Source organism: Lagenorhynchus albirostris, chromosome 4 (assembly GCF_949774975.1).
Source record: "Lagenorhynchus albirostris chromosome 4, mLagAlb1.1, whole genome shotgun sequence".
Lineage (NCBI taxonomy): Eukaryota > Metazoa > Chordata > Mammalia > Artiodactyla > Delphinidae > Lagenorhynchus > Lagenorhynchus albirostris.
The window spans coordinates 64,958,968-64,985,080 of record NC_083098.1 but is presented as its reverse complement, the minus strand read 5'-3'; the positions used below and the strand labels follow the sequence as shown (position 1 = coordinate 64,985,080).

The window sequence follows — 26,113 nt, the reverse complement described above, 5'->3', positions numbered from 1 at the left end:
AAAATAAAATTTCCAGGAGATACACTATTTTACAGACACTAATTTAGTATTGCTAATTGTGAGGTTGTTTTTCTCATAAATGATTTATTGGAGTGCAATTAACATGCTGCTTGTTTATAGAGGAAGGTGACAATGTCTGATATACAGCCAGGTAAGACTTATGCCTTTTATCTTCAGTGAATTTGATTTCTTTTAAAATTTTATTTTATATATATTTTATTTTTTTAACATCTTTATTGGAGTATAATTGCTTTACAATGGTGTGTTAGTTTCTGCTGTACAACAAAGTGAATCAGCTATACATAAACATATATCTCCATATCCCTTCCCTATTGCGTCTCCCTCCCACGCTCCCTATCCCACCCCTCTAGGTGGACACAGAGCACCGAGCTGATCTCCCTGTGCTATGTGGCTGCTTCCCACTAGCTATCTATTTTATATTAGGAAGTGTATATATGTCCATGCCACTCTCTGACTTCGTCCCAGCTTACCTTTCCCCCTCCCCGTGTCCTCAACTCTATTCTCTTCATCTGTGTCTTTATTCCTGTCTGGCCCCTAGGGTCTTCAGAACTTATTTTTTTCTTTTTAGATTCCATATATTTGTGTTAGCATGAGGTATTTGTTTTTCTCTTTCTGAATTACTTCACTCTGTATGACAGTCTCTAGGTCCAACCACTTCACTACAGATAACTCAATTTTGTTTCTTCTTATGGCTGAGTAATATTCCATTGTATGTATATGCCATATCTTCTTTATCCAGTCATCTGTAGATGGACATTTAGGTTGCTTCCATGTCCTGGCTATTGTAGATAGCCCTGCAATGAACACTGTGGTACATGACTCCTTTTGAATTATGATTTTCTCAGGGTATATGCCCAGTAATGGGATTGCTGGGTCGTATGGTAGTTCTATTTTTAGTTTTTTAAGGAACCTCCATACTGTTCTCCATAGTGGCGTATTAATTTACCTTCCGACCAACAGTTCAAGATGATACCCTTTTCTCCACACCCTCTCCAGCATTTATTGTTTGTAGATTTTTTGATGATGGCCATTCTGACTGGTGTGAGGTGATACCTCATTTAGTTTTGATTGGCATTTCTATGATGATTAGTGATGTTGAGCATCCTTTCATGTGTTTGTTGGCAATCTGTATATCTTCTTTGGAGAAATGTCTATTTAGATCTTCTTCCCATTTTTGGAATGGGTTGTTTGGTTTTTTTTGATATTGAGCTGCATGTGCTGCTTGTATATTTTGGAGATTAATCCTTTGTCAGTTGCTTCATTTGCAAATATTTCTCCCATTCTGAGGCTGTCTTTTCATCTTGTTTATGGTTTCCTTTGCTGTGCAAAAGCTTTTAAGTTTCAATAGGTCCCATTTGTTTATTTTTGTTTTTATTTCCATTTCTCTAGGAGGTGGGTCAAAAAGGATCTTGCTGTGATTTATGTCATAGAGTGTTCTGCCTATGTTTTCGTCTAAGAATTTTACAGTGTCTCGCCTTACATTTAGGTCTTTAATCCATTTTGAGTTTATTTTGTGTATGGTTTTAGGGAGTGTTCTAATTTCATTCATTTACATGTAGTGTCCAGTTTTCCCAGCACCACTTATTGAAGAGGCTGTCTTTTCTCCATTGTATATTCTTGCCTCCTTTATCAAGGATAAGGTGACCATATGTGTGGGGGGTTATCTCTGGGCTTTCTATCCTGTTCTACTGGTCTATATTTCTGTTTTTGTGCCAGTCATACTGTCTTGATTACTGTAGCTTTGCAGTATAGTCTGAAGTCTGGGAGATGGATTCCTCCAGCTCTGATTTTCTTCCTCAAGGTTGCTTTGGCTATTCGGGATCTTTTGTGTTTCCATACAAATTATGAATTTTTCTGTTCTAGTTCTGTGAAAAATGCCATTGGTAGTTTGCTAGGGATTGCACTGAATCTGTAGATTGCTTTGGGTAGTATAGTCATTTGCACAATGTTGATTCCTCCAGTCCAAGAATGTGGTATATCTCCCCATCTCTTTGTATCATCTTTAATTTCATTCATCAGTGTCTTATAGTTTTCTGCATATAGGTCTTTTGTGTCCTTAGGTAGGTTTATTCCTAGGTATTTTATTCTTTTTGTTGCAATGGTAAATGAGAGTGTTTCCTTAATTTCTCTTTCAGATTTTTCATCATTAGTGTATAGGTATGAAAGAGATTTCTCTGCATTAATTTTGTATCCTGCTAGTTTACCATTGATTGGCTGTACTAGTTTTCTGGTAGCATATTTAGGATTCTCTATGTATAGTATCGTCATCTGCAAACAGTGACAGTTTTACTTCTTCTTTTCCAATTTGGATTCCCTTTATTTCTTTTTCTTCTCTGATTGCTGCGGCTAAAACATCCAAAACTACATTGAATAATAGTTGTGAAAGTGGGCAACCTTCTCTTATTCCTGATCTTAGTGGAAATGGTTTCAGTTTTTCATCACTGAGAACTATGTTGGCTGTGGGTGTGTCATATATGGCCTTTATTATGTTGAGGTAAGTTCCCTCTATGCTTACTTTCTGGAGAGTTTTTATCATAAATGGGTGTTGAATTTGTCAAAAGCTTTTTCTGCATCTATTGATATGATCATATGGTTTTTCTCCTTCAATTTGTTAATATGGTGTATCACGTTGATTGATTTGCGTATATTGAAGAATCCTTGCATTCCTGGGATAAACCCCACTTTACATGGTGTACGATCCTTTTAATGTGCTGTTGGATTCTGTTTGCTAGTATATTGTTGAGGATTTTTGCCTCTATGTTCATCAGTGATATTGGTCTGTAGTTTTCTTTTTTTGTGACATCTTTGTCTGGTCTTGGTATCAGGGTGATGGTGACCTCTTAGAATGAGTTTGGGAGTGTTCCTCCCTCTGCTATATTTCGGAGGAGTTTGAGAAGGATAGGTGTTAGCTCTTCTCTAAGTTTTTGATAGAATTCGCCTCTGAAGCCATCTGGTCCTGGGCTTTTGTTTATTGGAAGATTTTAAATCACAGGCTCAGTTTCAGTGCTTGTGATTGGTCTGTTTATATTGTCTATTTCTTCCTGGTTCAGTCTCGGGAGGTTGTGTTTTTTTAAGAATTTGACCATTTCTTCCAGGTTGCCCATTTTATTGGCATATAGTTGCTTGTAGTAATCTCTCATGATCCTTTGTATTTCTGCACTGTTGGTTGTTACTTCTCCTTTTTCATTTCTAATTCTATTAAGTATTCTCCCTTCTTTTCTTGATCAGTCTGGCTAGTGGTTTATCAATTTTATCTTCTCAAAGAACCAGCTTTTAGTTTGATTAATTTTAGCTATTGTTTTCTTCATTTCTTTTTCATTTATTTCTGATCTGATCTTTATGATTTCTTTCCTTCTGCTAACTTTGGGGGTTTTTTTTCTTCTTTTTTCTCTGATGGCTTTAGGTTTAAGGTTAGGTTGTTTATTTGAGATGGTTCTTGTTCCTTGAGGTAGGATTGTATTGCTGTAAAATTCCCTCTTAGAACTGCCTTTGTGGCATCCCATAGGTTTTGAATTGTCATGTTTTCATTGTCATTTGTTTCTAGGTATTTTTTGATTTCCTCTTTCATTTCTTCAGTGATCTCTTGGTTATTTAGTAGTGTATTGTTTAGCCTCCTTGTGTTTGTACACATTTTTTCCTGTAATTGATAGCTAGTCTCACAGCATTGTGGTCAGAAAAGATACTTGATATAATTTCAATTTTCTTACATTTACCAAAGCTTGATTTGTGACCCAAGATATGATCTATCCTGGAGAATGTTCCATGAGCACTTGAGAAGAAAGTGCATACTGTTGTTTTTGGATGGAATGTCCTATAAATATCAAATAAGTTCATATTGTTTAATGTATCATTTAAAGCTTGTGTTTCCTTATTTATTTTCATTTTGGATCATCTGTCCACTGGTGAAAGTGGGGTGTTAAAGTTCCCTAGTATTATTGTGTTACTGTTGATTTCCACTTTTATGGCTATTAGCATTTGCCTTAAGTATTGAGGTGCTCCGAAGTTGGGTCCATAAATATTTACAATTGTTAATGGATTGATTAATTGGATTGATCCATTGATCATTATGTAGTGTCCTTCCTTGTATCTTGTAATGGTCTTTACTTAAAGTCTATTTTGTCTGTTATGAGAATTGCCTCCAGTTTTTTTTTGATTTCCATTTGCATAAAATATCTTTTTCCATCCCCTCATTTTCAGTCTGTGTGTGTCCTAGGTCTGAAGTGGGTCTCTTGTACACAGCATATATATGGGTCTTGTTTTTGTAACCATTCAGCCAGTCCATGTCTTTTGGTTGGAGCATTTAATCTATTTACATTTAAGATAGTTACCAATAAGTGTGTGGCTATTACCATTTTCTTAATTGTTTTGGGTTTGTTATTGTAGGTCTTTTCCTTCTCTTGTGTTTCCTGCCAACCAAGTTCCTTTAGGATTTGTTGTAAGGCTGGTTTGGTGGTGCTGAATTCTCTTAGCTTTTGCTTGTCTGTAAAGGTTTCAATTTCTCCATCAAATCTGAATGAGATCCTTGCTAGGTAGAGTAATCTTTGTTGTAGGCTTTTCTCTTTCATCACTTTTAATATGTCCTGCCAGTATGGGGATTCCCTTGTGTGTTATTTGTTGTTTTACCTTGCTGCTTTTAATATTTTTTCTTTGTATTTAATTTTTGATAGTTTGATTAATATGTCTTGGCATGTTTCTCCTTGGATTTATCTTGTATGGGACTCTCTATGCCTCCTGCACTTGACTGACTCTTTCTTTTCCCGTGTTAGGGAAGTTTTCAACTATAATCTCTTCAAATATTTTCTCAGTCCCTTTCTTTTTCTCTTCTCCTTCTGGGTCCTCTATTGTTCAAATGTTGGTGCCTTTAATGTTGTTCCAGAGGTCTCTGAGGCTGTCTTCAATTCTTTTCATTCTTTTTTCTTTATTCTGCTCTGCAGTAGTTATTTCCACTCTTTTATCTTCCAGGTCACTTATCCATTCTTCTGCATCAGTTACTCTGCTATTGATTCCTTCTAGAGAATTTCTACTTTCATTTATTGTGTTGTTCATCATTGTTTGTTTGCTCTTTAGTTCTTCTAGGGCTTTCTTAAATGTTTCCTTTATTTTCTCCATTCTATTTCCAAGATTTTGGATCATCTTTACTATCATTACTCTGAATTCTTTTTCATGTAGACTGCCTATTTCCTCTTCATTTGTTTGATCTGGTGGGTTTTTATCTTGCTCCTTCATCTGCTGTGTATTTCTCTGTCTTCTTATTTTGCTTAACTTACTGTGTTTGGGTTTCCTTCCTGCAAGCTGCAGGTTCATAGTTCCCCTTGTTTTTGGTGTGTGTCCCCAGTGGGTAAGGGTCGTTCAGTGGGTTGTGTAGGCATCCTGGTGGAGGGGACTTGTACCTTTGTTCTGGTGGATGAGGCTGGATTTTGCCTTTCTGGTGGGCCAGACTGCATCCAGTGGTGTGTTTTGGTGTGTCTGCAACCTTATTATGATTTTAGGCAGCCTCTCTGCTAACCAGTGGGTCTGTGTTCCTGTCTTGCTAGTTGTTTGTCATAGGGTGTCCTGCAGTGTAGCTTGCTGGTCGTTGAGTGGAGCTGGGCCATAGCATTGAGATGGAGATCTCTGTGAGAGCTTTTGCCATTTGATATTACATGGGGTCAGGAGGTCTCTGGTGGACCAATGTCCTGAACTCGGCTCTCCCACCTCAGAGGCTCTGGGTTGACACCTGGCTGCAGCACGAAGACTATGATTGTGGAGGCTTGGTGATTCCAAAATCTGATATAGTAGGCCAGCAGGCCAGAGACTCTGGGAAGAGTTGCAGCCCAAATGAAGGCCACTGGCAGAATCCCTTGAATTTGATTTCTAAGCATATTTAGGGGTTGGGAGAAGGAATGTGAACTTCACTGGAGAAATTTAATTTTAGCTCACTAAGTTGAAACAGTGAGTTTTAAAGAAAAAATTCACATAAGCAAAATATTTTTTTCCTTTTTTAAAACTTCATTTTTTCACTCTCATGTGTTTGGGCTGGGTTAGTAGTGAATGGAGATGAAGGGGAAGAAGTCACCTAAAAGATAGCTTTGGAAAGTGAAACAGAGAGGAACTATTCCTATTTTGACTGCTAACAAAAGTCTAGACAAACCATCTATAACTCCTCGTTATCTCTGAAGTTACCACTCTGAATATAAAGTGTTAGATACTTAAACATTTAATACACATTCCCTGCTTTGAACTTTCTCTTCCCTTATGTTTTTCTGTGTGAATTTTTGGCTAAGCTTGTTTTTTCCTTAAGGTCTTTTCACATGTATTAAATTTCTGATAGATATTATAGGATGAATTAAAGATAGGTTATGGTTAGAGATTTTATTCCCCTTTTTTAAGAATTGGGCTTTACTTAAAATAACTTATTGATGCCTGTAAATCATTATTTTCTAAATATTTCAGGGAATTTTGTCTTTACAAGCAGAAAAAATGTATTGATTTTTTAAAAAGATCCAAGGGAAACAACACGCAAAGGATTTATTTTTCCTAAATGAGAAAAAAAAATTGAAAACAAGAAAATAACATTTACTTCTCAAGTACTCTAGTAGGAATAAGGTTATTATTTAATGTTCATAATGCTATTAAAAAGTAAAACAAATGCAAACCACACTCCTTGTTCCTTGAAGTTTACAGCATGCCATGCTGTACCTTTAGTGTGAACATTGAAATCACGTGCTAAAACACAGCAAACCCATTTTTATTTTATCCTCAGTTTCCTTATCTGTAAAATTGGGATAAAAATTGGTGGCTGGATATTCTCACAGAAATGTTGTAAGAATGAAACAGATAATGCAAGTGAAAACGTGTATTAAACTGTAAAGCACATGTTTTAATTGTCATAATTATTATTTTAATTTTTTTCTAATTTGACACATCAAAGTCAACTTCTAACCATATTCTATGCTACCACCAATACAATGTACAATAAACAATGGGTAAATATTCTTCCCTTAAAGCAGTTTACCATTCCTCATTTAATACGTTCAAACATATAACATTTTCTTAGGGTTATGTATATCCAAATTTCTCTATAGATAGATATGGTTTAAATTCTAATCCAAATAGATTTTTCTGATTCAGTCTACATAAACAATTGATCTTTGTTTTTTTTTAACACTCACGTTAGTTTAAGTGCCTAGTCTCTAAAGTGCTTAGGAAACTTTGTTAGAGTTTTCAAAGAATTTAAAGTAGAAAAATAAATTTTATAAAGTTTTACCTAGTAATGTCAGTCATTTTCTTCACTCAGAAATATTTATTGATCTTGTCTACTCTATTACCCCTTCTGTTTGCTAGGGGTAGAACAGTAAAAAAAGCAGGCAATTTCTTGATGTGTTCCTTTTAAAAGGGGTAAATAGCTTCTATAAACTATTGTAGTTACTGATAATCTGAGTACACTCAAGTTTATGGCTGAATGTGTAAGACTTTCTTAGTAATATTATCCTTTCCAGTTTGGCTGTGATTGAATCAGTAATTTTCAGTAAAAAATGATAAAATATATGTTTGCTACTATTTGCATTTTGTTTAAAGGGAATTTGAGTTCATGAGAAAAATCTAGACAAAACTGAAGTTATGATTCTGGTATATTTGATATAATTAGGATTTTTACATGAAGTATTAACATTTATATGTAAAGTAAGATTTTTTTTTTAATGAAAAATAGCATAGGAATATCAGGGTTAGAATTCCAACCATGTTATTAACTAAGTACATGTGTAAATGTGGGTATGCAACTCAACCTAAGTTTTTTTCTTCTTTAAAATAGGATGAAATTATTTATCAAGACTCTGTGAGGACACAGAGATAGAGATAATATACATAGCACCCAGCACAATCTTCTGAGCATTAGAACTTCTAGGTAAATTTGATTTTACCCTATAGCATGATGGCAAATTCTTCTACTGAAAAGAAAAAAAAAATTTAAAAGCTTACATGATTGTAACTCTTAACTATTGAAAAAGTAGAAATTGATAATTTTGTCAAAAATAGAAAAAAAATCATTGCAAGGAAACTGGAATGCTGTTCCTTGAAATAAATGTATAATCTAACATCAGTTGATTATACAAAATTATACAGCATTCCGTCTGATTTATCTGTTAACATTATGTATGTCTCAGTGGTTCCTTATTGCGGGTCTAATGGTATGTTGTCTATCTGAGTTAGTTGAATACTATATTATTGAAGAGACTTAGCGAATATATCTAAGGGGTCAAAACCCATAAATACACATTTTGAACCCTCGAATTATCTTCTAAAATTTGCTTCTGATCCACTCCTTTAAATCATCCTCATAAATTTCTCCATTTCACAAACCTATACACACATCTTCAACACCCACAACCAAATGTTGCCAAGTCCTTGGTCAGGGTAGTGGTTTGCTGCCTTCATGCCCCAGCTGAGCAAATGAGCTACATTCCCCAGCTGCTTAGCAAACACTGTTCACAGGCAGCGAGGGGAAGGAGCCAGCTGGCAAACACCCTGCCAAAGGGCAGCTTCCCTTTGCCTCTGTCTTTAATTAAGAGATGGCAATGGGCCCATCACCATGCAGGAGCAGAGAGGCCCAATGACCTCTATTAGAGCAGGGCAATCACAGGCAGAAATGCCAGCTGGCGAATGTGTGAGCCCTGGAAAGCTCTGCCACCTGTGTCTGGCCAAGAGCCATCCAATAAAATGGTGGTATCATTCTGAAGATTCAAAATGAGCTCTGGAAACCTATCAGGACCCCCACCTCAATACATGGTATAAAAGCTCATTATCCTTTTTTTTTCCTTCTTAAAGTGTTAAAAAAAAAACCCAACCTTTTTGTGTATTTTACTGGTGTGCTCAATAATTTTGCTTGGCAAAAAAGTCGGGAATTAGTATCTTCTCTGTAAAATGGAAAACACTGACCAAAAGTTAACTTCCCCAAAATAATATATAAGGGTTGCTGCGTTAAAAGCATGTAGGTAGGCAACTTGTTATTCATTTATTGAGAATATGAATAGAAATCTTTTCTCCCCAAATCATTTTTTCTTACTTTCAGTTATGCAGATAATAGAATGTATTAATACAGCTTTAAATATAAAATATTAAGTGTAAAACCAAATCTTACTGAAATAAATATAAACATGAACTATAAAGAAAATATTTCCACAACATGGATAAAATTAATTAGAATCAACATTAATAGAAAAGGACTCTGCCCCCCCACTTGTTGAGTAACTCCTTGTTTTAACAGAAGCAGCAGCTTAAAAGAAAAAAAAAAAAGATAAATCCTTGCTCTTAATGAATATTATGTATATGAGACTCATGCATATGCTGGGAAGTAAGAGTAAAAACAATCGAAGGTTACTCATAAGGGGAAAAAAAATCAGGACAATTTCCTTAAAGACAAAAAAAAAAAGGATATGGGAGGGGGAAGGGTAAGCTGTGACAAAGCGAGAAAGAGGCATGGACATATATACACTACCAAATGTAAGGTAGATAGCTAGTGGGGAGCAGCCGCATAGCACAGGGAGATCAGCTCAGTGCTTTGTGACCGCCCGGAGGGGTGGGATAGGGAGTGGGAGGCAGGGAGACGTAAGAGGGAAGAGATATGGGAACATATGTATATGTATAACTGATTCACTTTGTTATAAAGCAGAAACTAACACACCACTGTAAAGCAATTATACTCCAATAAAGATGTTAAAAAAAAAAAAGACAAACTCATTGGTCCATCTAGTTGCTTCAGGTAAAGAAAAACTATGCAGGAAAACAAGTACTTGTTAAACTTTTAGTCGTCCTGCTGTTGAACTTTATTTCATCTAAGATATGTATATTCAAATATATAGTCTTCATAGTATATTTATTTTAAAATGTCATTATGCACCTCAACTTCTTTTAAAATCAATTTAATTACAATAAAAATCTGGAAACTTAAAATGTTTACAAAAGAATTCATAAAGATATATATATATATATATTTGCCTAGCTTTGCATTAGTATGCAGTAATAAAGCTTACAAAAAACTTGAAAAAGGAATGTAAACATTAATTTAACCAATTGTTTTTGGATACAGCATGTGCTTAAATTGTAGACTTCTAGCATTGGCAATTCAGTTTGGACCACTACTCCCAGAGAACGGGAATCAGTGAGGGTATTAATATTAAAATATTTTATTTGGTTTACCCTATTTTTTTTCAGTAAACACTGTAAATCTTATTGCAACATAGCTTTGTCTCAGAGGTATTTTCTTAGGACACTCTTGGTGAATAATGTATTAAATAATATATATATTTTTGAAATATAAGTATCTTCATTTGTGTTCCTTAATAATCCACTAGTTACATATAATGCCACCAGCAAATCATTCCTAGAGACAACTATTTCAAACATGATAATTGAGCTTTTATTTATCTATTTATAAAATGAATATATGAATATTGTATAGACATCCAAAACCTAAAAAGAATGTAGATAACCTCACTCTCCCCCACATAAACTTGGCTGTTTTGTTCTCTGTTGTATCTTTACACAGGTAATTGTTGAATCAATGATGAACGAAGCAATTAAAAAGTGCTATGAATTGGGACTTCCCTGGTGGCACAGTGGTTAAGAATCTGCCTGTCAATGCAGGGGGCCCGGGTTTGAGCCCTGGTCCGGGAAGACCCCACATGCCATGGAGCAACTAGGCCCGTGCACCACAACTACTGAGCCTGCACTCTAGAGCCCATGTGCCACAACTACTGAAGCCCACGTGCCTAGAGCCCATGCTCCACAACAAGAAAAGCCACAAAGAGAAGCTTGCACACCACAACAAAGAGTAGCCCCTGTTTGCAGCAACTACAGAAAGCCTGTGTGCAGCAACGAAGAACCAATGCAGCCAAATAAATAAATAAATAAAATTTATTTAAAAAAAAATCAGTTGCAAGAAAGTTTTTTAACAAATGCTATGAATTACTTCAATGTATTTCAATGTTTTATCTATAGTCTTTCATCTATGCATATAAATGGAATGTTGAATTTTTAAGTAACTTTCATTAACAGGATATCAGTATTTCTCATGATACTTTTGCATTAGTATAAGTGGGACCATTCATTTCCCCTCTCGTTTCCAATGTTCTACCTTGGACAATTTCTTAGGTATTGCAGAGTAAGTTTTTGAACTTCCACCCTTTTTATTCTTCCCTAAGAGAGAAGGAGCAATGTCTCTGGGAGTTTGGGAGAAGCAACTGGGTAAGTGTGGCTGAGCCCTTCCTTCCCTTCTCTTTTGGGATCTGCTTCTCTGCATTATGTCAGCAATCTTTTATACTCCTACCTCCATAGGACACATACGTCTGGGCCAGGGTCTCCTATCCACCTCTTAGAGACTAGTTTGGGCACTCATCTATCTTTATCTGGTCTATTAGAACTCAGGTTGTTCTAAGTAGTGTATGCCATTCAGATCTAGTCTGTACAAAAAATCACAGTAAAATAGGGTGGGAGTTGTCGCTTCCAACATGGAAGCAACAAGGTGGCTACATATCTAAGCCAAATATTCCAGTCCAGCTTTAGAAATTATAAGTTCATCTTTAGTTTCCACCTGTTTATTCCTTTATCAATAGCTCATTCAGTTGTGGATTCAGCAAAGAGGAAGAGGGATGATTATTGCCTTTAGATTTCAACAACTATTATGCCAAAACATGTGAGAGTGGACCTAGGAGCCAACTCAGTGAAGAAGAGGAAATCAAGAAACTATAGGGAATGTGAAGCATACACTTCCAATTTTATGCCCTCAAATTTTTAAAATAAATTTTATGCTACAGTGTTAGATTTTTGTTATATTTTAAAATTATAAGGTACATATACACCTTATCTGCCTATACTTCCTTAATAGTATAGGTATTATGCAGGGTTACTGGCCATAAGAATGTGTTTTTCCTTGTGGTACACTGCAGTTACTACTGAAGGTTAACAACTCCAGTGTTTGGGACACTTTGAAAATGTCCTATGATTTCATCTTTTAATGCTGTGAACCCTAGTTAAGCTAATGTTAGACTCTACGGCAGTATCCTGGCGGTGTAAATTATTTGGCAGCAGCAGAACACAAATAAAGTGCTCCCTGTACACTTCCAGCTTTCATAATCATGACTGCAAGTCAATTGTCATTGATTTACACATAAAATACCAACACGCTTTTCTATAAATTGGATAACTGCAGTTTCTAAAATTAAAAAAAAAGAAGAAGAAGAAAAGATATTCTTTATTCTTAGTCCCACCTTTTCAAAATATTTGATTTCATACTCCAGGATGATTCCATTGGGGCGATCTGGCTCTTGCCAAGACAAAGAGATGCTGTTTTTTGCAATTTTCCCCTTTTTCACATTGGTGACTGGAGAGGGAGCTGCAAAATAAAGAGTAGCATGATTAACAGAGCCTTGAAATTACACCTGTCTATAATGTATATTGGGCATTCTTGACATGTAGAATAATAAAAATCCCAAATAATTAAATTTTCATTTTACTTGGAAACAATTATACTTTATATACAATTTTTACAGATTTTGAAGTGTTTTAAAAAAATATAAATCAACTAATATCCTGAGAATTTTCTGTAATAAAATTGTAGCCACATAGAATCTTAAGTCTACATTTTCTCTATAAAGTTTAGATACATAAATTATCTTACTTTTGATAAAATAAAGATGTTCTTGATGACCTTATGTATATTCTATATTCCTAAAATTTGTGGACTCTGTATAATATATCCCATTACACTAATAATACATAATTATCTATATTACCACATTTTTACAGCATTAAAACTCTTATAATTTCTTATTTTTGAAATCATATGGGTCCTATAACCACTGAAATTCATACATTAAATATAGTGGAGTTTTTCTTAAAAATATGCTATTAAATGTGTTAATATATTGAAAACAATAGCAAATAAAAGAGACATTTTCCTTCATTTCCATTTCCCCAAATATTTCAATAGAAATCACAATCGTTTATGGTGTTCATTGCTATTTGCCAGTGTCTATTAAATGACACTGATGAAAATAGAAAAAAGATATGCTATTTTAGGTATATCTGAATATTTTGAAGTCACACACATATGAATATTTATTTCAACATCCATTTTTTATCAATTTGCTAAGACTTGTATAGACTCTCGGTTTGACACCATAAAGAGGTATTGACAAATACTTTTCTTGATGTAGATAACCTTTATTTTTGTAGTTTTCAGCTTTTATAGACAACCAAGGAAAAAAACCATCATGGACTACTGGATGGTATATATAATATATATATTTTATATATATATATATATATATATACACACACACACATATGTATGTGTGTGTGTGTATGTATAAAGAGATAGAGAAATAATATATAATATACATATTTTATATATAAAATACATATTTTATAACGTATATACATTATATATACATATATATTTATATAATGTATATATATAATAAGATGGAAAAGAGGTCAGCCATAGTGAATAGTGTATAACCACAGGCTTAGCCCTATGTGAACAGTATTAGACATCTGGTGAGATTAAAATTTAAAGATATGTTATATACATATATATGTATAGTATTTCTAACTATTTTAATTTCCAGCAGTGTTCAGACAAAGTAATACACTCTAATTCGTCATGTTTAATTATTTTTTCTACACCTCCAAAAATGTAATCAAATCAGAGGCACCACTTTGAGCAACAGACTGCAAGAACAAAGTTTAGAACTGTTTGGTGAGCCCCATACTGGTGTGACAAGGGTGTGGGGAAGAGGCTCATCATTTAAAAACAGAAGTGAGATCCTGTCGCTCCTCTGTGTCTCTCTGTTTCACTGCAGAGTGAAAGCCAAATGTGCAAATGCATACAAGCATCACTACCGTTTGGCTCTCTACATCTCTGACCTCATCATCTCCTGCTACCCTTCTTCAGCAGCTCTACCCAGGCTGGCTGTCTTTAGGCACTTCTGACACACTACTGCCTAAGGATCTTTGTATTTGCATCCTATTATTCAGAGGTGCTTCTCACCCTGACTTCTCCAGGGCTTTCTCCCTGCTCTGGGTTTCTCACTGAGACCTTTCATGTCTGTTCTCTACCTCAGTCCCCCTCACCTCACCATGCCCTCTGTTTCTTCAGTGTTTTATTTTTCTCCCTAGTTCTTGAACTTCCACCATCTGATATTCATATCTTAATTCTATATTTGCTTTTTTCAGTCCTCTCAAGTAAAATGTAATTTTTATGAAAGCAGGAATATCGTTTATTTCATTCACAGCTGAATCCCTAGATCTAGAACAGCACCCGAACAGAGAAGGATTCCATAAATATGTATGGAATAAATGACTGGTGGTAAAAAATCAAATATAGAGAAAACCTTTATTTTTTATTATGTATTATGTCAACAAACTCATCTATGAAACGTGTGAAGTGTCTTTCAATAAAATTAAAATAGAGACAGATATACTCTGTAAGAGCAAAATTTGTTAACTAGTGTTTTCTAGTGTTTTATGTACTCATAATAGGGTGATGATGACTTTGGTACTATAAAATGTACTTTTATTCTTTTAATCATAGCACTTTTTGTGGTATTCAGATTCAGAGGATGCATAATTTCAGCCTTATCTGCTTTTCTTAAACATGTCCAGCTCCACAAATTTTCTGGACTACTACAGAACACATAGTGTGCATACAAAGCTAAAATTGTCTAAAAGAAGTTTTGAAATTGCAGTGTATTTACTTCCACAGAAACTTCACTGGACTGGTGGTTCTCACAGTCACATTTTGGCATAAGTTCAAAGTCCCTATTGATTCCCTCATGAGGGAAAAGTCATGCCATATTTGGTATTGTGGACCAAGCATTCAGAAGACATGGAAACAAGAAAGAGGAAGCTATAAGCCCCCTAGCTCATCATAGTGTTTGTAGCAAAATAGCAAATTTACTGACAGAAACAGGAACAGAGAATTAAGGAAGACAGTAGAATTTTTTTTAATGTACTTTGTTCAGTAGTGAATACCTTTATGAATTATCTTAAATTATAAACTATACTCACTTTCCCATTACCACTACATAGTTTTTGCATTATACTTTAGTAAAGATCCAGACAAAGACTGTCTTTAAAGTTCTTCACTCATTTTACTACATTGCAAACATTCTCATTTTGATTGATGTATTTCTTGTAGGTAGCTATCAGTTTTCACTTAATAAATTGATAGTGCTGCCAACTTTCTATTCATAATTGCATTTAACATGTATGCTCCATGAAGACAGGGATTAATTTGGTTTAGTTCACTGCTATATTCCCGGCACCAGAAAATTACTTGGCATATAGATATTTCATAAATTTTTATTGAATGGAAACATGCATGAATGAATGAATGGGAAATACATACATCATCATGTATCATTCAAAACCGAGTTTTTCTCATCTTACTTGCATATACTGGGATCTTATTATTTGGAGATTTATGCTTTATTTTAAAGCAATCAATTCTTTAATAAAATAATCAACCATTTCAACATGAAGCTATCAAATAAACATCAGCACAGACATAACCAGCCTAAAGCGGAATTCTTTGTTATTTACTTACATCCATCAAAGTTAAACATAAACTGTATGGCTTTCAAAGACTGTTTGATTTAATAAACACCATTGTTTTCCAACTTTGTTGTCTCAGAGGCTAAATAATATCCTTTAAATCATGGTTCAGAATGGAGGGAGAAGAGGAAACCACTTCTCAGCTCAGAGTAATTCAAGAATAATTTGCTCTGTGACGGGACCATCTCTGCATCATTTGTGTAAAGCTGATCAAAGTGGGGACACTGACAGCTCCTGGAGACACAATGATGATGTGCAAATTGTAAATGTAAGCACTCTTACCCTACTGCAAAGTATTTTACAGATAATATGTACATTAAAATAACTGTAACCAGATTTGTCAATTGCAGGGCATGTTTAATTTATTTCATTCATCTCCCTCACTAATACCGTCTGCTCATTCTTTATCTACTCAACCATTTATTAAGTAAGCCTGGAACAAAATGAGAATTATGACACAGAGCATTGCTTCTTGTAAAATTGCACTGGATGATGTTACATCATAAAACTATTACCATCCTAGTGTAAGAAGAACAAAAATACTAGGAATCGAGTTGTGAATAGAAAATAATTTACATAGCTTCTAAGTTTCATCTTATGTGGAAACATCCCAAATTGTTTCTGTATTGTAGCTTCTATATTGGAGGTGAACTTTGAATACCACTATAATAAAGCAAGATATTTATCCCTTAGTAACAGTTCCCATTATGGGCTAATTTGTCTAATTGAACTTAAAAAACTTAAATTGAGAATGGTTTTATATTTATAGAAAGATTATTAAAGTAGTACAGAGAGATTCCCTGTATCCCACACCTAATGTCCTCTATTAGAAACATCTTTACAAAAAAGTGGATATATGTATATGTATAACTGACTCACTTAGTTGTACCACAGAAACTAACACAACATTGTAAATCAACTATACTCCGATAAAAATTTTTTAAAAAGATGTTGTAAGATGTTTCCTACAACAGTACAGTATATTTATCACAATTAATGAACCAATATTGATACATTATTATTAATTAAAGTTCATTTTTATTCAGATTTCCTTATTTTTACTTATTATCCTTTTTATACCCCAGGATCACACTCAGTATCTGCCCAAATTATTGTCTCTTCAACCTATATACTTGTTTGTTTAATCATTTATTTATATTCATGTGGAGTACGGACACATGGGTTTTTTATACTTTAGCTTATAATCTAATACTTTATTTTTTACTTATATTGTTAAAGGTTTGGCCATTGATTACTCTTTCAGTTAGCTCCTATATCTCTTTGACATACCCCTATCATCCCGGGTTTTTCTGTCTGTTTTCTAGATCACTTTCTTTCCCCCTGGCACTGCAAGACCAGATGCGCTAGGTCCATCTTGTTTATTTACTGTCCTCAATCATAGAATAAGTAATTTCTCCTAGGAACACTGGTTTCTTTTATTGGAGAATTCCAAGGTCTGGATAAGTGTGCTCCTTGCTACTGGGGTTTTGCTTCTTGGCCCTCTCAGCTGGCAAAGCCAGGAAATAAATGGGTGTATGTTAACCTGTGTATATCTGTAAACATTTCTAAATATAACTATATGTGTATATATATATATATATGTTAAGCTAAACATACGTGTAAACTGATGTCACCAACTCTAATCAGTTATCACACAGATTATTCTATCTTCTTCACCCTAACTTATCTGTAACCTCCTACTTCAACAGAGGCTCCCACCATCTGCCATCCATTTACTTAATTGTTTAATTCCAGTATATATGTCTAGTGGTTAAAGAATTGCCAATCTGTGTCTGTTTGACTTATTGATAATTATATAACGTAGAAATCTCTAACATCTCAATGGCACAAGCAATGACATACAAAAGTCTGCTGTTATGTAAAACAGCATATCATCCTAACTTTTCAAATATAGAAGCTAGTTTAGGGCACAGTGTCCTTAGATGGGAAGGGATGCCATGACACAGACAGCTTTGAAGTCAAGCAGAATTGGCTTCAAATCCTTTGGCAACCAGCCATCTCCTAGCTGAGTGATTCTGTTTAAGTTACTTAACCACTATGAATGTAAATTCTATCTTTAAAATAGGAACAATGATACAAACTTTTTATAAGACTGTAGTCTGATTCTGTATTACAGTATTGGTATAGGGTAGGTACCAATTAAGTACTGTTTGTATTAATAGTCTTAAAATATTAGACAATTGTTTAAGAAGACTTCAATAACAGATTCTAACTCCTTAATCCTTTCAACCTTTCATCAATCAAAATTATATGTAGCCTATTCTCTAAACTTGACACTGTTCTAAATGTTGGGGGGGTGAGATCAAAAGGCAAAGTACCTATACAGATAAGATATTTAATTTTCAACATCCAGTGGATTTCACAACTCTACATAAATAAATAGTTATAGGTAAACTTCCTGCATCATTGCAGATTTTTTTAAAGACCTAAAAGTGTTGAATTTTTAATTGCTAATTAAATGACTAATAATTCACTTAATATAGATTGATGTGTGTCTCATTATTCAAAAGAAAGTTATCATGATGAAAACATGAAACTTAATTGTGTTACATGGAATAAGAAAATACCATTCATCAGTCCCTGTACACAATGCTATTTGTGTAGACAAAAATAAACTATAGATAGACTCAAGTATTGGTTACTTACATTTAAAAAAAACAAATAATACATCTCTATGTATCAATATTTGACCTATCCACATAAAATTTGAATCTTAAAGCACTGAGAAAGATAAATAAGGTAATATTGAAATCTTTTCAGTCTGTGACAATCCACAAATGTGTTAAAACTTTCTCAGATGGCACTTCTTTTACTTTCCTCCAAGGTCCCTCCACATGAGTAATGTATTAGTTTATTTATATACAAGCTTTAAAAATACATGTATCTTATATTTAATTCCATAGGTCAAAATCTGGCCAAGTGGATTGTCAATATCTGCCAGCTGGAAGCTCCCACTCATTTCTGCCACGCAGTTCATCATATTTAGGTGTTTCGTGTTACCCAGATGGGTCTGGGACAGTGTTTTTTAAAAATACAGATTATTAGGCTTCACTCCAGGAAATTCTGACTCAGGAGGTCAGAATGGGCTAAGGATTCTGTGTTTTTAATAAACACTCTAGCTGAATTATTTTTTCAGTAATTTTGGGAAATATTGAAGGAAACCATACTAGGATCAGTTCTTTTAACAAAAGTATACAAACCTGGAAACCTGAGGCAAGAAACTGGATCAGTGTTGTTTTATGAACTGTTGACTTCTTAAACCTTTGGCTCACTCTAACTGCCTTGTTATCTTGATGTCTGATACCATATTTGCCTTTCTTCATTTGGGAATTGTTTCTTTTTATATTTTCCTGACCCATTAGTACTTTTTTTGTAAACTGATTTGTTTGTTCATTCAAGCAATCTGTTTTAGTCCAACCAGACTATAATCTCCAGAAAATTAGAAAACTCTTGTGCTTTTTTCACTATTGTCTGCTTAGTTTTTAGAACAGTTTCTGGATGATCCTAGGCACACACAAATTTTGATAAGAGGTGAATACTTATCCACATTCTATTACAATAGATTTTCTAGAGTTTTAAAATGAAGTCATACCGTATGTATTCTTTTTAGTTGGATTAATAAGAGACATGAGTAAACTTGCTGAGAGAAATGGATATGATTGCTGTCTTATTTGTAGTGATGTTTCACAGGTATGTAGATATGCTAAAACTTATCAAATTGTACACTTTATGTGCAGTTTATTGTATACCAATTATACACCAATAAAGACACTAAAGTGTATGTGCATGTGTGGGTTTGAAGTGAAAATCATATGTGCCCAATGCCCCCCCAAGACTATTTATCAAAATGTGAATTAGTTAGAAAAGTGTAATAAAATAATATTGAACGTTTTATTTTTGGGAAAAATTTGAATCTATTTTTATAGGTTAGTTATAATTGAAATTTAGTGGCTTTAATAAAAATTCTATATGGATAATTACTTCTTTGCTGCTTAGGTAGACCGAAATAAATATTATAAAAATTAATGACTACAATCTCTTGTTACAGACTTGATATTTTTGTCTTTGTATTGTACCATACTCTGATGATACAATATAAATGAAAGTTGTAAATGTATATCAAGCTATAATAGACTCTTAACTTAAAATCAATTTTAAGGAAAATAAATGGTAAATGTTTAAATCATTCATGAGAAATGGAAGGAAGTTAAAATAAAATAGAAAGAAGTGTGACCAAAATTATGTTGCCTCGGTGTCTGATGCAAACTGACACTATATCATCATCTATCCTCACATTATGAACAAGCATTTGGAATACTGTGCTTACTTGAATTTTCCCTATATGTGAATTTTCACTTATTTTCTTTCTAAAACAAAACATCTTTTAGTCTCACCATTAGCAAAACTTCCACATTTTTTATAAAGGTAGAATCATCTAAATATTTTACATTATCTGATTTTTACATTATCATAACACTTCTATTTCTTTATATAATTTTAGACCATCTTTTGAAAAATTTCTACCCCAAGGTAAAAAGCAAAAAATGATTTTATTTATATGGTAGTGCGCTTAGTGAGGGCAGGGACAATTCCTTAATTGTATGGTTTCCTTCCAAGTGCAAAGTGCTGACTGAAATGGACCGAACTGACATGGCAGCAATTACCAAAGGAATGGTTAAGAATGTCTATATATAAAAGAGCTGTGTGTCGGGCTCAATTCATCCTGGAAGACTGTTAAAAATTTGTTTGTTTTTTTTTTTAAACTGAAGTTATTTAAAAATTTGTTTGATCCTGATCTTGCATTTGTACCATCTGTTGGACAGTAATTTCCCCATCGTTGGTCACTTTGTGCCATTTCTGTTTTTTTGTTGTTGTTTTTTTTGTTTTTTTGCGGTACGCGGGCCTCTCACTGTGGTGGCCTCTCCCGTTGCGGAGCACAGGCTCCGGACGCGCAGGCTCAGCGGCCATGGTTCAAGGGCCCAGCCGCCCTGTGGCATGTGGGATCCTCCTGGACCGGGGCAGGAACCCGTGTCCCCTGCATCGGCAGGCGGACTCTCAACCACTGCGCCACCAGGGAAGCCCGCCATTTCTGTTTTTATAATTAGGTGGGGGAAGTCATAAACATATTTAGAGATCCCCCCCCCAAATCTCAGTTTTAGCTAATGTTACTATTATTATTACTATTAAAAATATGATCTATGGAGAGTAATTTGTCAGCAATTGCCTTATATATTAAGCCAAAGTTTGGACAGAATTTTACCTCTGTGTACATGAATATGTGTGTATGTGTGTGGGTTTATGTAGTTTAATGAAATGTAGATACATCCTTATTTCATTATATTTTTATATATGTGTATATAAAATGTGTATATTTATATATATACATATGTCTATATCTGTATATATAACACTCTATATATACATATATACATAAATAGCAAGAGAGTAATGTGCATCTTTTGTATAGCTGGTTTAATGAAACTACATATAATGACTACCCTGCTATACTTGCTTTTGAGTACATATATATCATTTGAACGTAATAAGCAATTAGATTTCCTAATGTAAATGAGAAATGCAGTTGCTGAATTAAATAATAAACATATCTGAAATTGTCAAAATGGAAAAGTGGGACAGATATTTTTAAATATGTACATGTTCATTGAGTATTATATCATATATTTTATATTTCATACTATATGTAGCATATAAATGATAGATGTATACACTTATTCTATACTTAATATATATTTATTACTATGTTGTCATTTGATACCACCAGACTAAGAGAAATAACTACAGTGCATTCTCATCACACCTGGTATCCATGGTCTCTTCTAAAGAAAAAAGGCATTTTAGAGGTTTCTTTCTCAAATAAAAATTCAATCTGCTCATTTAGACAAAACCTACAATCCCTCCATCTTAAAAGCCTGCACTGGATCTTTTGATATATGATCAAAAGACCATTCCAAAACAACTGGCTTTAAATGTCAGTACTTATAGAGAGATGACATCCTTTTTAATAAAAAGAACCTATGAACTGAAATGTCCCACTAGGTATAGTTTGTTTTTTTTCAAAAACTTGAAAATCATAAGATACTGAAAATAAATTGTTTTCAGTAAGAAATAAAACAACTTAATTGCAAAGAAGTAATTTTGATGTGATCAGACTTAATAATATTAACCATATGCATCAAATACCGTTTTGAAGACATGTGCACAATGATGCTAATTAGAAAAGAAAATGGCAATAATAAAAAGAGAGAACTATATCACTGGCATTTATAGTCAATGTTTTTCCGATACAATCATGCAAATTACAAAACAAATATTAAATGTAACAACGTGTAAAATGACACATGCCTCTTTATGAATTAATCCCACACCAAATAAACTATCATAGAATTTGTTTTTCATTTATTACTTCTTATTACCCTATAATAGAATTTTTATTACACAAAATGGCCTTACTATCAATGACAATTTAATCTTAACCACAATATTCATTTTATGATAAACAGAATTTAAATAGTTTTTACAACATCCTTTTAAAATAAAGTGGGGTTATATTTAGCAAGTAACATGGCACAGTTGGAAAACTTTAATCAACACAGTATTCTTCATATACATTATATCCAAGGGAATATAGTACCATATTTAATTTTAATCAATTTTACCAACTTTAATCAATGCTAAACCTCAATTATAGGATATGACAATTAGTCTTATAAAGTGGATAAATAGTAATTAGGTCAATAAACACACTCATAACTCATGTTTTTTCATAAGAGAAAAATTAATCTCTTCTTATAAATCCATATTATGTAAAGTCTTGTTTACCACAGAATAAACCATAAACAATAACAAAACCATTAACTGGTAACTTTAATTCAATTCTTAATTACTTCAAGATTTTCATAATATAAACTGATCTAGCATTTTAAAAAGCAAAATAAACACATCATAAATATAAACAACCTATTTTTTTCCTTTATCACTTCCTATTGGTCTTAATCTTATATAGCTATATAAACAATAGGGATTATTTAATTCAACAAAGATCATGATAATAAGTTATCATTTATCTATTGACTGTTTAAGGAATCATATTAAATTTCTGTTATACCATTTAAGTTCAAGGCCATCACATCTTCTTTCCCTAAATATATTTTCTCTGAGGCCATCTGACAGGATTCTTTTAAAATCTGAAGTTATGCTGGTAGAAACAAGAAATTAAATTTTATGGCTATCAAACAACCAAGGAGACGTGGGCAGTGTTTATCAGCTGACCTCATAAACATCGTAATTACAATATCTTGAAATGGTATAATTCCTAGCAGCAACAAGAGAGGCCAGAAGAAAAGACAAGGTTAATGATTATAGGTAGTCAACATTTTAAAGTCCAGAAAAAAGCCAAATCAAGATATTCTGTTCCAAGTTAGTAATGTTATCAGATATTCAATTCTTCAGCTCTTACCATGAGACCAATTTTAGTGAATCCAACCACATATTTCCCAAGTGGTGGGAAATCTCAGCTAATATTGAATTTGCATGTGAGGCCATTTTCTTTTGAGAGTGACCACACAGAGAAATTTCTAAAGCCAACAAAATACAGCACTATATATTTGTCATTAGAAGTTCAAATAGCATGAGGTTCATATGTTTTGTTTTATTGGAGCAGTAGTTTGTGCTCATATTTTCCAGAAAAGAAAAATAAAAGTACATAATTCTAGCTGTAAAATGCCCAAGATGATGCATTTTGCAAAATTTCAGTTATTACTCAGAAGGAATTAAGTCTACATTTTACTTTGACAAATTTTTAACAAATTTTGGCTACAAAGAAAAAAGGAGCAAGTACATTCATGGATGAATAGATGGATAAAGGAGTTATTGTAATTACCTGATAATACATTGCATTTACAGTAAACATTACATGCCCGATACTTTGTAGTCTAAGTACTTTATACACATTAACTCATTAAATATTTCTAACATCCTCTTCTGAAGCACTGAAAAGTTAAGTAATTTGTTCAGTCAACCCACCAGGAATTGGTAGACCTAACCAGTCTTGCTTCAGAGTTTGTATTCTTAAGCATTACACCATAGAATAATAAAAGAATCCCTCAATAAGAGAGATGTTGCACTTTGTACTTAATTAGACATCAAATTATGTTAAAGATTACTCAGATTACCTAATTTTTCCTTGATATGGCCTAACCTCTTATTTTTTGTTCAACTTTTTAGTATCTTCCAAAGCTGATGACAGAAAACAAAATAAAAACAATAATCTCATAAAAGATTAGGCAACTCTACTGTCATATATACTGTATGCATTTTGTGATGTATAATTGTATCTACTCTGAGTTGTATTACCTAAAGCAATGGCTTTACAACCATTTGACCTACCATTTTTAAATATGTATTTTAAATATATGTAAGTTTAAAAAAATTTTAAACACGTTAAGTCAGAAAGAGAAAAACAAATATATATTAATGCATATACGTGGAATTTAGAAAAATGGTATAGATGAACCTATTTGCAAAGCAGATACAGAGACACAGACGTAGAGAACAAATGTATGGACACCAAGGTGGGGGGGTTGGGATGAACTGGGAGATTGGAATTGATGTATGAACACTACTATGTATGAAGTAGATGGCTGGTGGGTGCCTACTGTATAGCACAGAGAACAAAAACACTAATTCATAAAGATATATGCACCCCAATGTTCACTGCAGCATTATTTACAGTAGCTAAGATATGGACACAACATAAGTAGTCATCAATAAATAAGTGGATAAAGAAATTGTGAGATATATATGTGTGCGTGTATATATATATATGTATATGTATGTATACATACATATATGTACGTATGTATACATATGTACATATATATACACACACATATATATCTCACAATCACAAGATTGTTGCCTCACATAATGTTGCAACTCCTCTCACTAACAAATTGCAACTTTGAAACCAAAATGTTGACTATTTTTTATCTGACCACAAAGTACTCAATCCAGGGCATGCTCTTCGGAAAGAATTTATGTGACTTCTCCAGCTTGTTCCGGAAAATGCTCCAAGCAGACACAATGCTTTGTAAAGATACAGTGATTAAAATAAAGCCTATAAATGAGACCACACACAAAATATAGATTCCTATATTTTCTCCATTGCCCTCCTATGTGCAAATTGTGGTATATGTAGGTAAAGAAATTTACCATTAACAGTCTATATTACATATAATAACAACATAAAAGGAAGAGCAAATCACTTATCCAAATTCTGACTAACACTTAGTCATAAACTAAATATACACCCTGGGCAAGTTCATGAATGTTTTATTAGCACACATGAAAACCCAACTTACTATCACTGAGAATTTTAGAATTTAAGATTTGTGTAATAGGTGTTTGAGGTCAGTACATGATTTGTATCCCCTGTTACAGGTTTCTCGGCCCAGAATGGAAGCAGTTGCATTGATTAGACCACACTGATATGGGCCAAGGATAATATTTGCAGCACTCAGATGAAGAAGTATGCTTAAAGGCATAACAAACAGTCATAACATTTATTGGGGCTCTTTCATCTTCAAAAGATGATTTTTTAAAGTGTAGGAGAAATTAAGAAATCAAAATATTACAGACCTTGATGCTGACTCACAGGGCAGTAAGAAGAGATCTCTTAGCATTCTCTAAGATCTCTAAGGTATCTAATTAGATTGACAGATTTTAGAATTACTCTCAAGAAATTAAAGGTTTATAAACAAAGAATTTTTCTAGATGTGGGTTGTTGCACTCCTTGTTCTCTGAAAAGTTCTCGTGATTACTGGAAATCTCAGATCTGGGAGCAAGGAGAGCTTCTGTTCTGGCTCTGCCACTATCCTTTTAGCATTAGGGGCAAATCATGGAGCCTTTTTATGTGTAAAATTAGGGTGCTGGAGCAGACTTTATATTATTCCTTCTGACACAAAATATTCTATAAGCATAGAAATGAAGCACTGGGGGAAAAAAAAGTCCATCTTGAATTGAGCAGAGAAGCCCTGACACATGGTCATGTATCTTGAGCCTCAGTCCAATTAAATGCCTGAATTAATACAAATTACCTCTTCTGTAAATTTTAAATGATTTTTTTTTCAATTTTGGGGTCCTAAAAGTTCATTATAATGTTAAAATTGAATTCAAAGCTTTTCCTTACTTGACGGTGGACATTATAATATTCTCAACGGACAAAGATAGCAACAGTTAATGATGAAATAACTGTATATAAGTTCACATTATGTTTGTTGAGAACTAAACTGTTTAACATGAGAATTGCTTAATTCCACCTTTATCTATAGGAGGTGGGTCATTGGGGGCAGCTTCATCTTTTGAGGCAGAATTATTCTGATGAAATTGAACTTGGGAAATCCGAAACTCTATATAAATAATTTTAACTGAATGATCTATATTCTCCAGACAGCATTGA

General features: G+C 33.6%; 1 protein-coding gene across 5 annotated transcripts in view; it reads right to left on the bottom strand.

The window, feature by feature from the left end:
- The window catches only part of EPHA5 (EPH receptor A5), a 325,977-nt gene that overhangs the window by 98,192 nt on the left and 201,672 nt on the right, over positions 1-26,113 (bottom strand). For all 5 annotated transcript variants that reach the window (XM_060147261.1, XM_060147259.1, XM_060147263.1 and 2 more), the window contains exon 6: positions 12,267-12,391. In XM_060147261.1, coding sequence (XP_060003244.1) covers positions 12,267-12,391 — 125 coding nt within the window. The remainder of the gene's footprint in view (positions 1-12,266; positions 12,392-26,113) is intronic.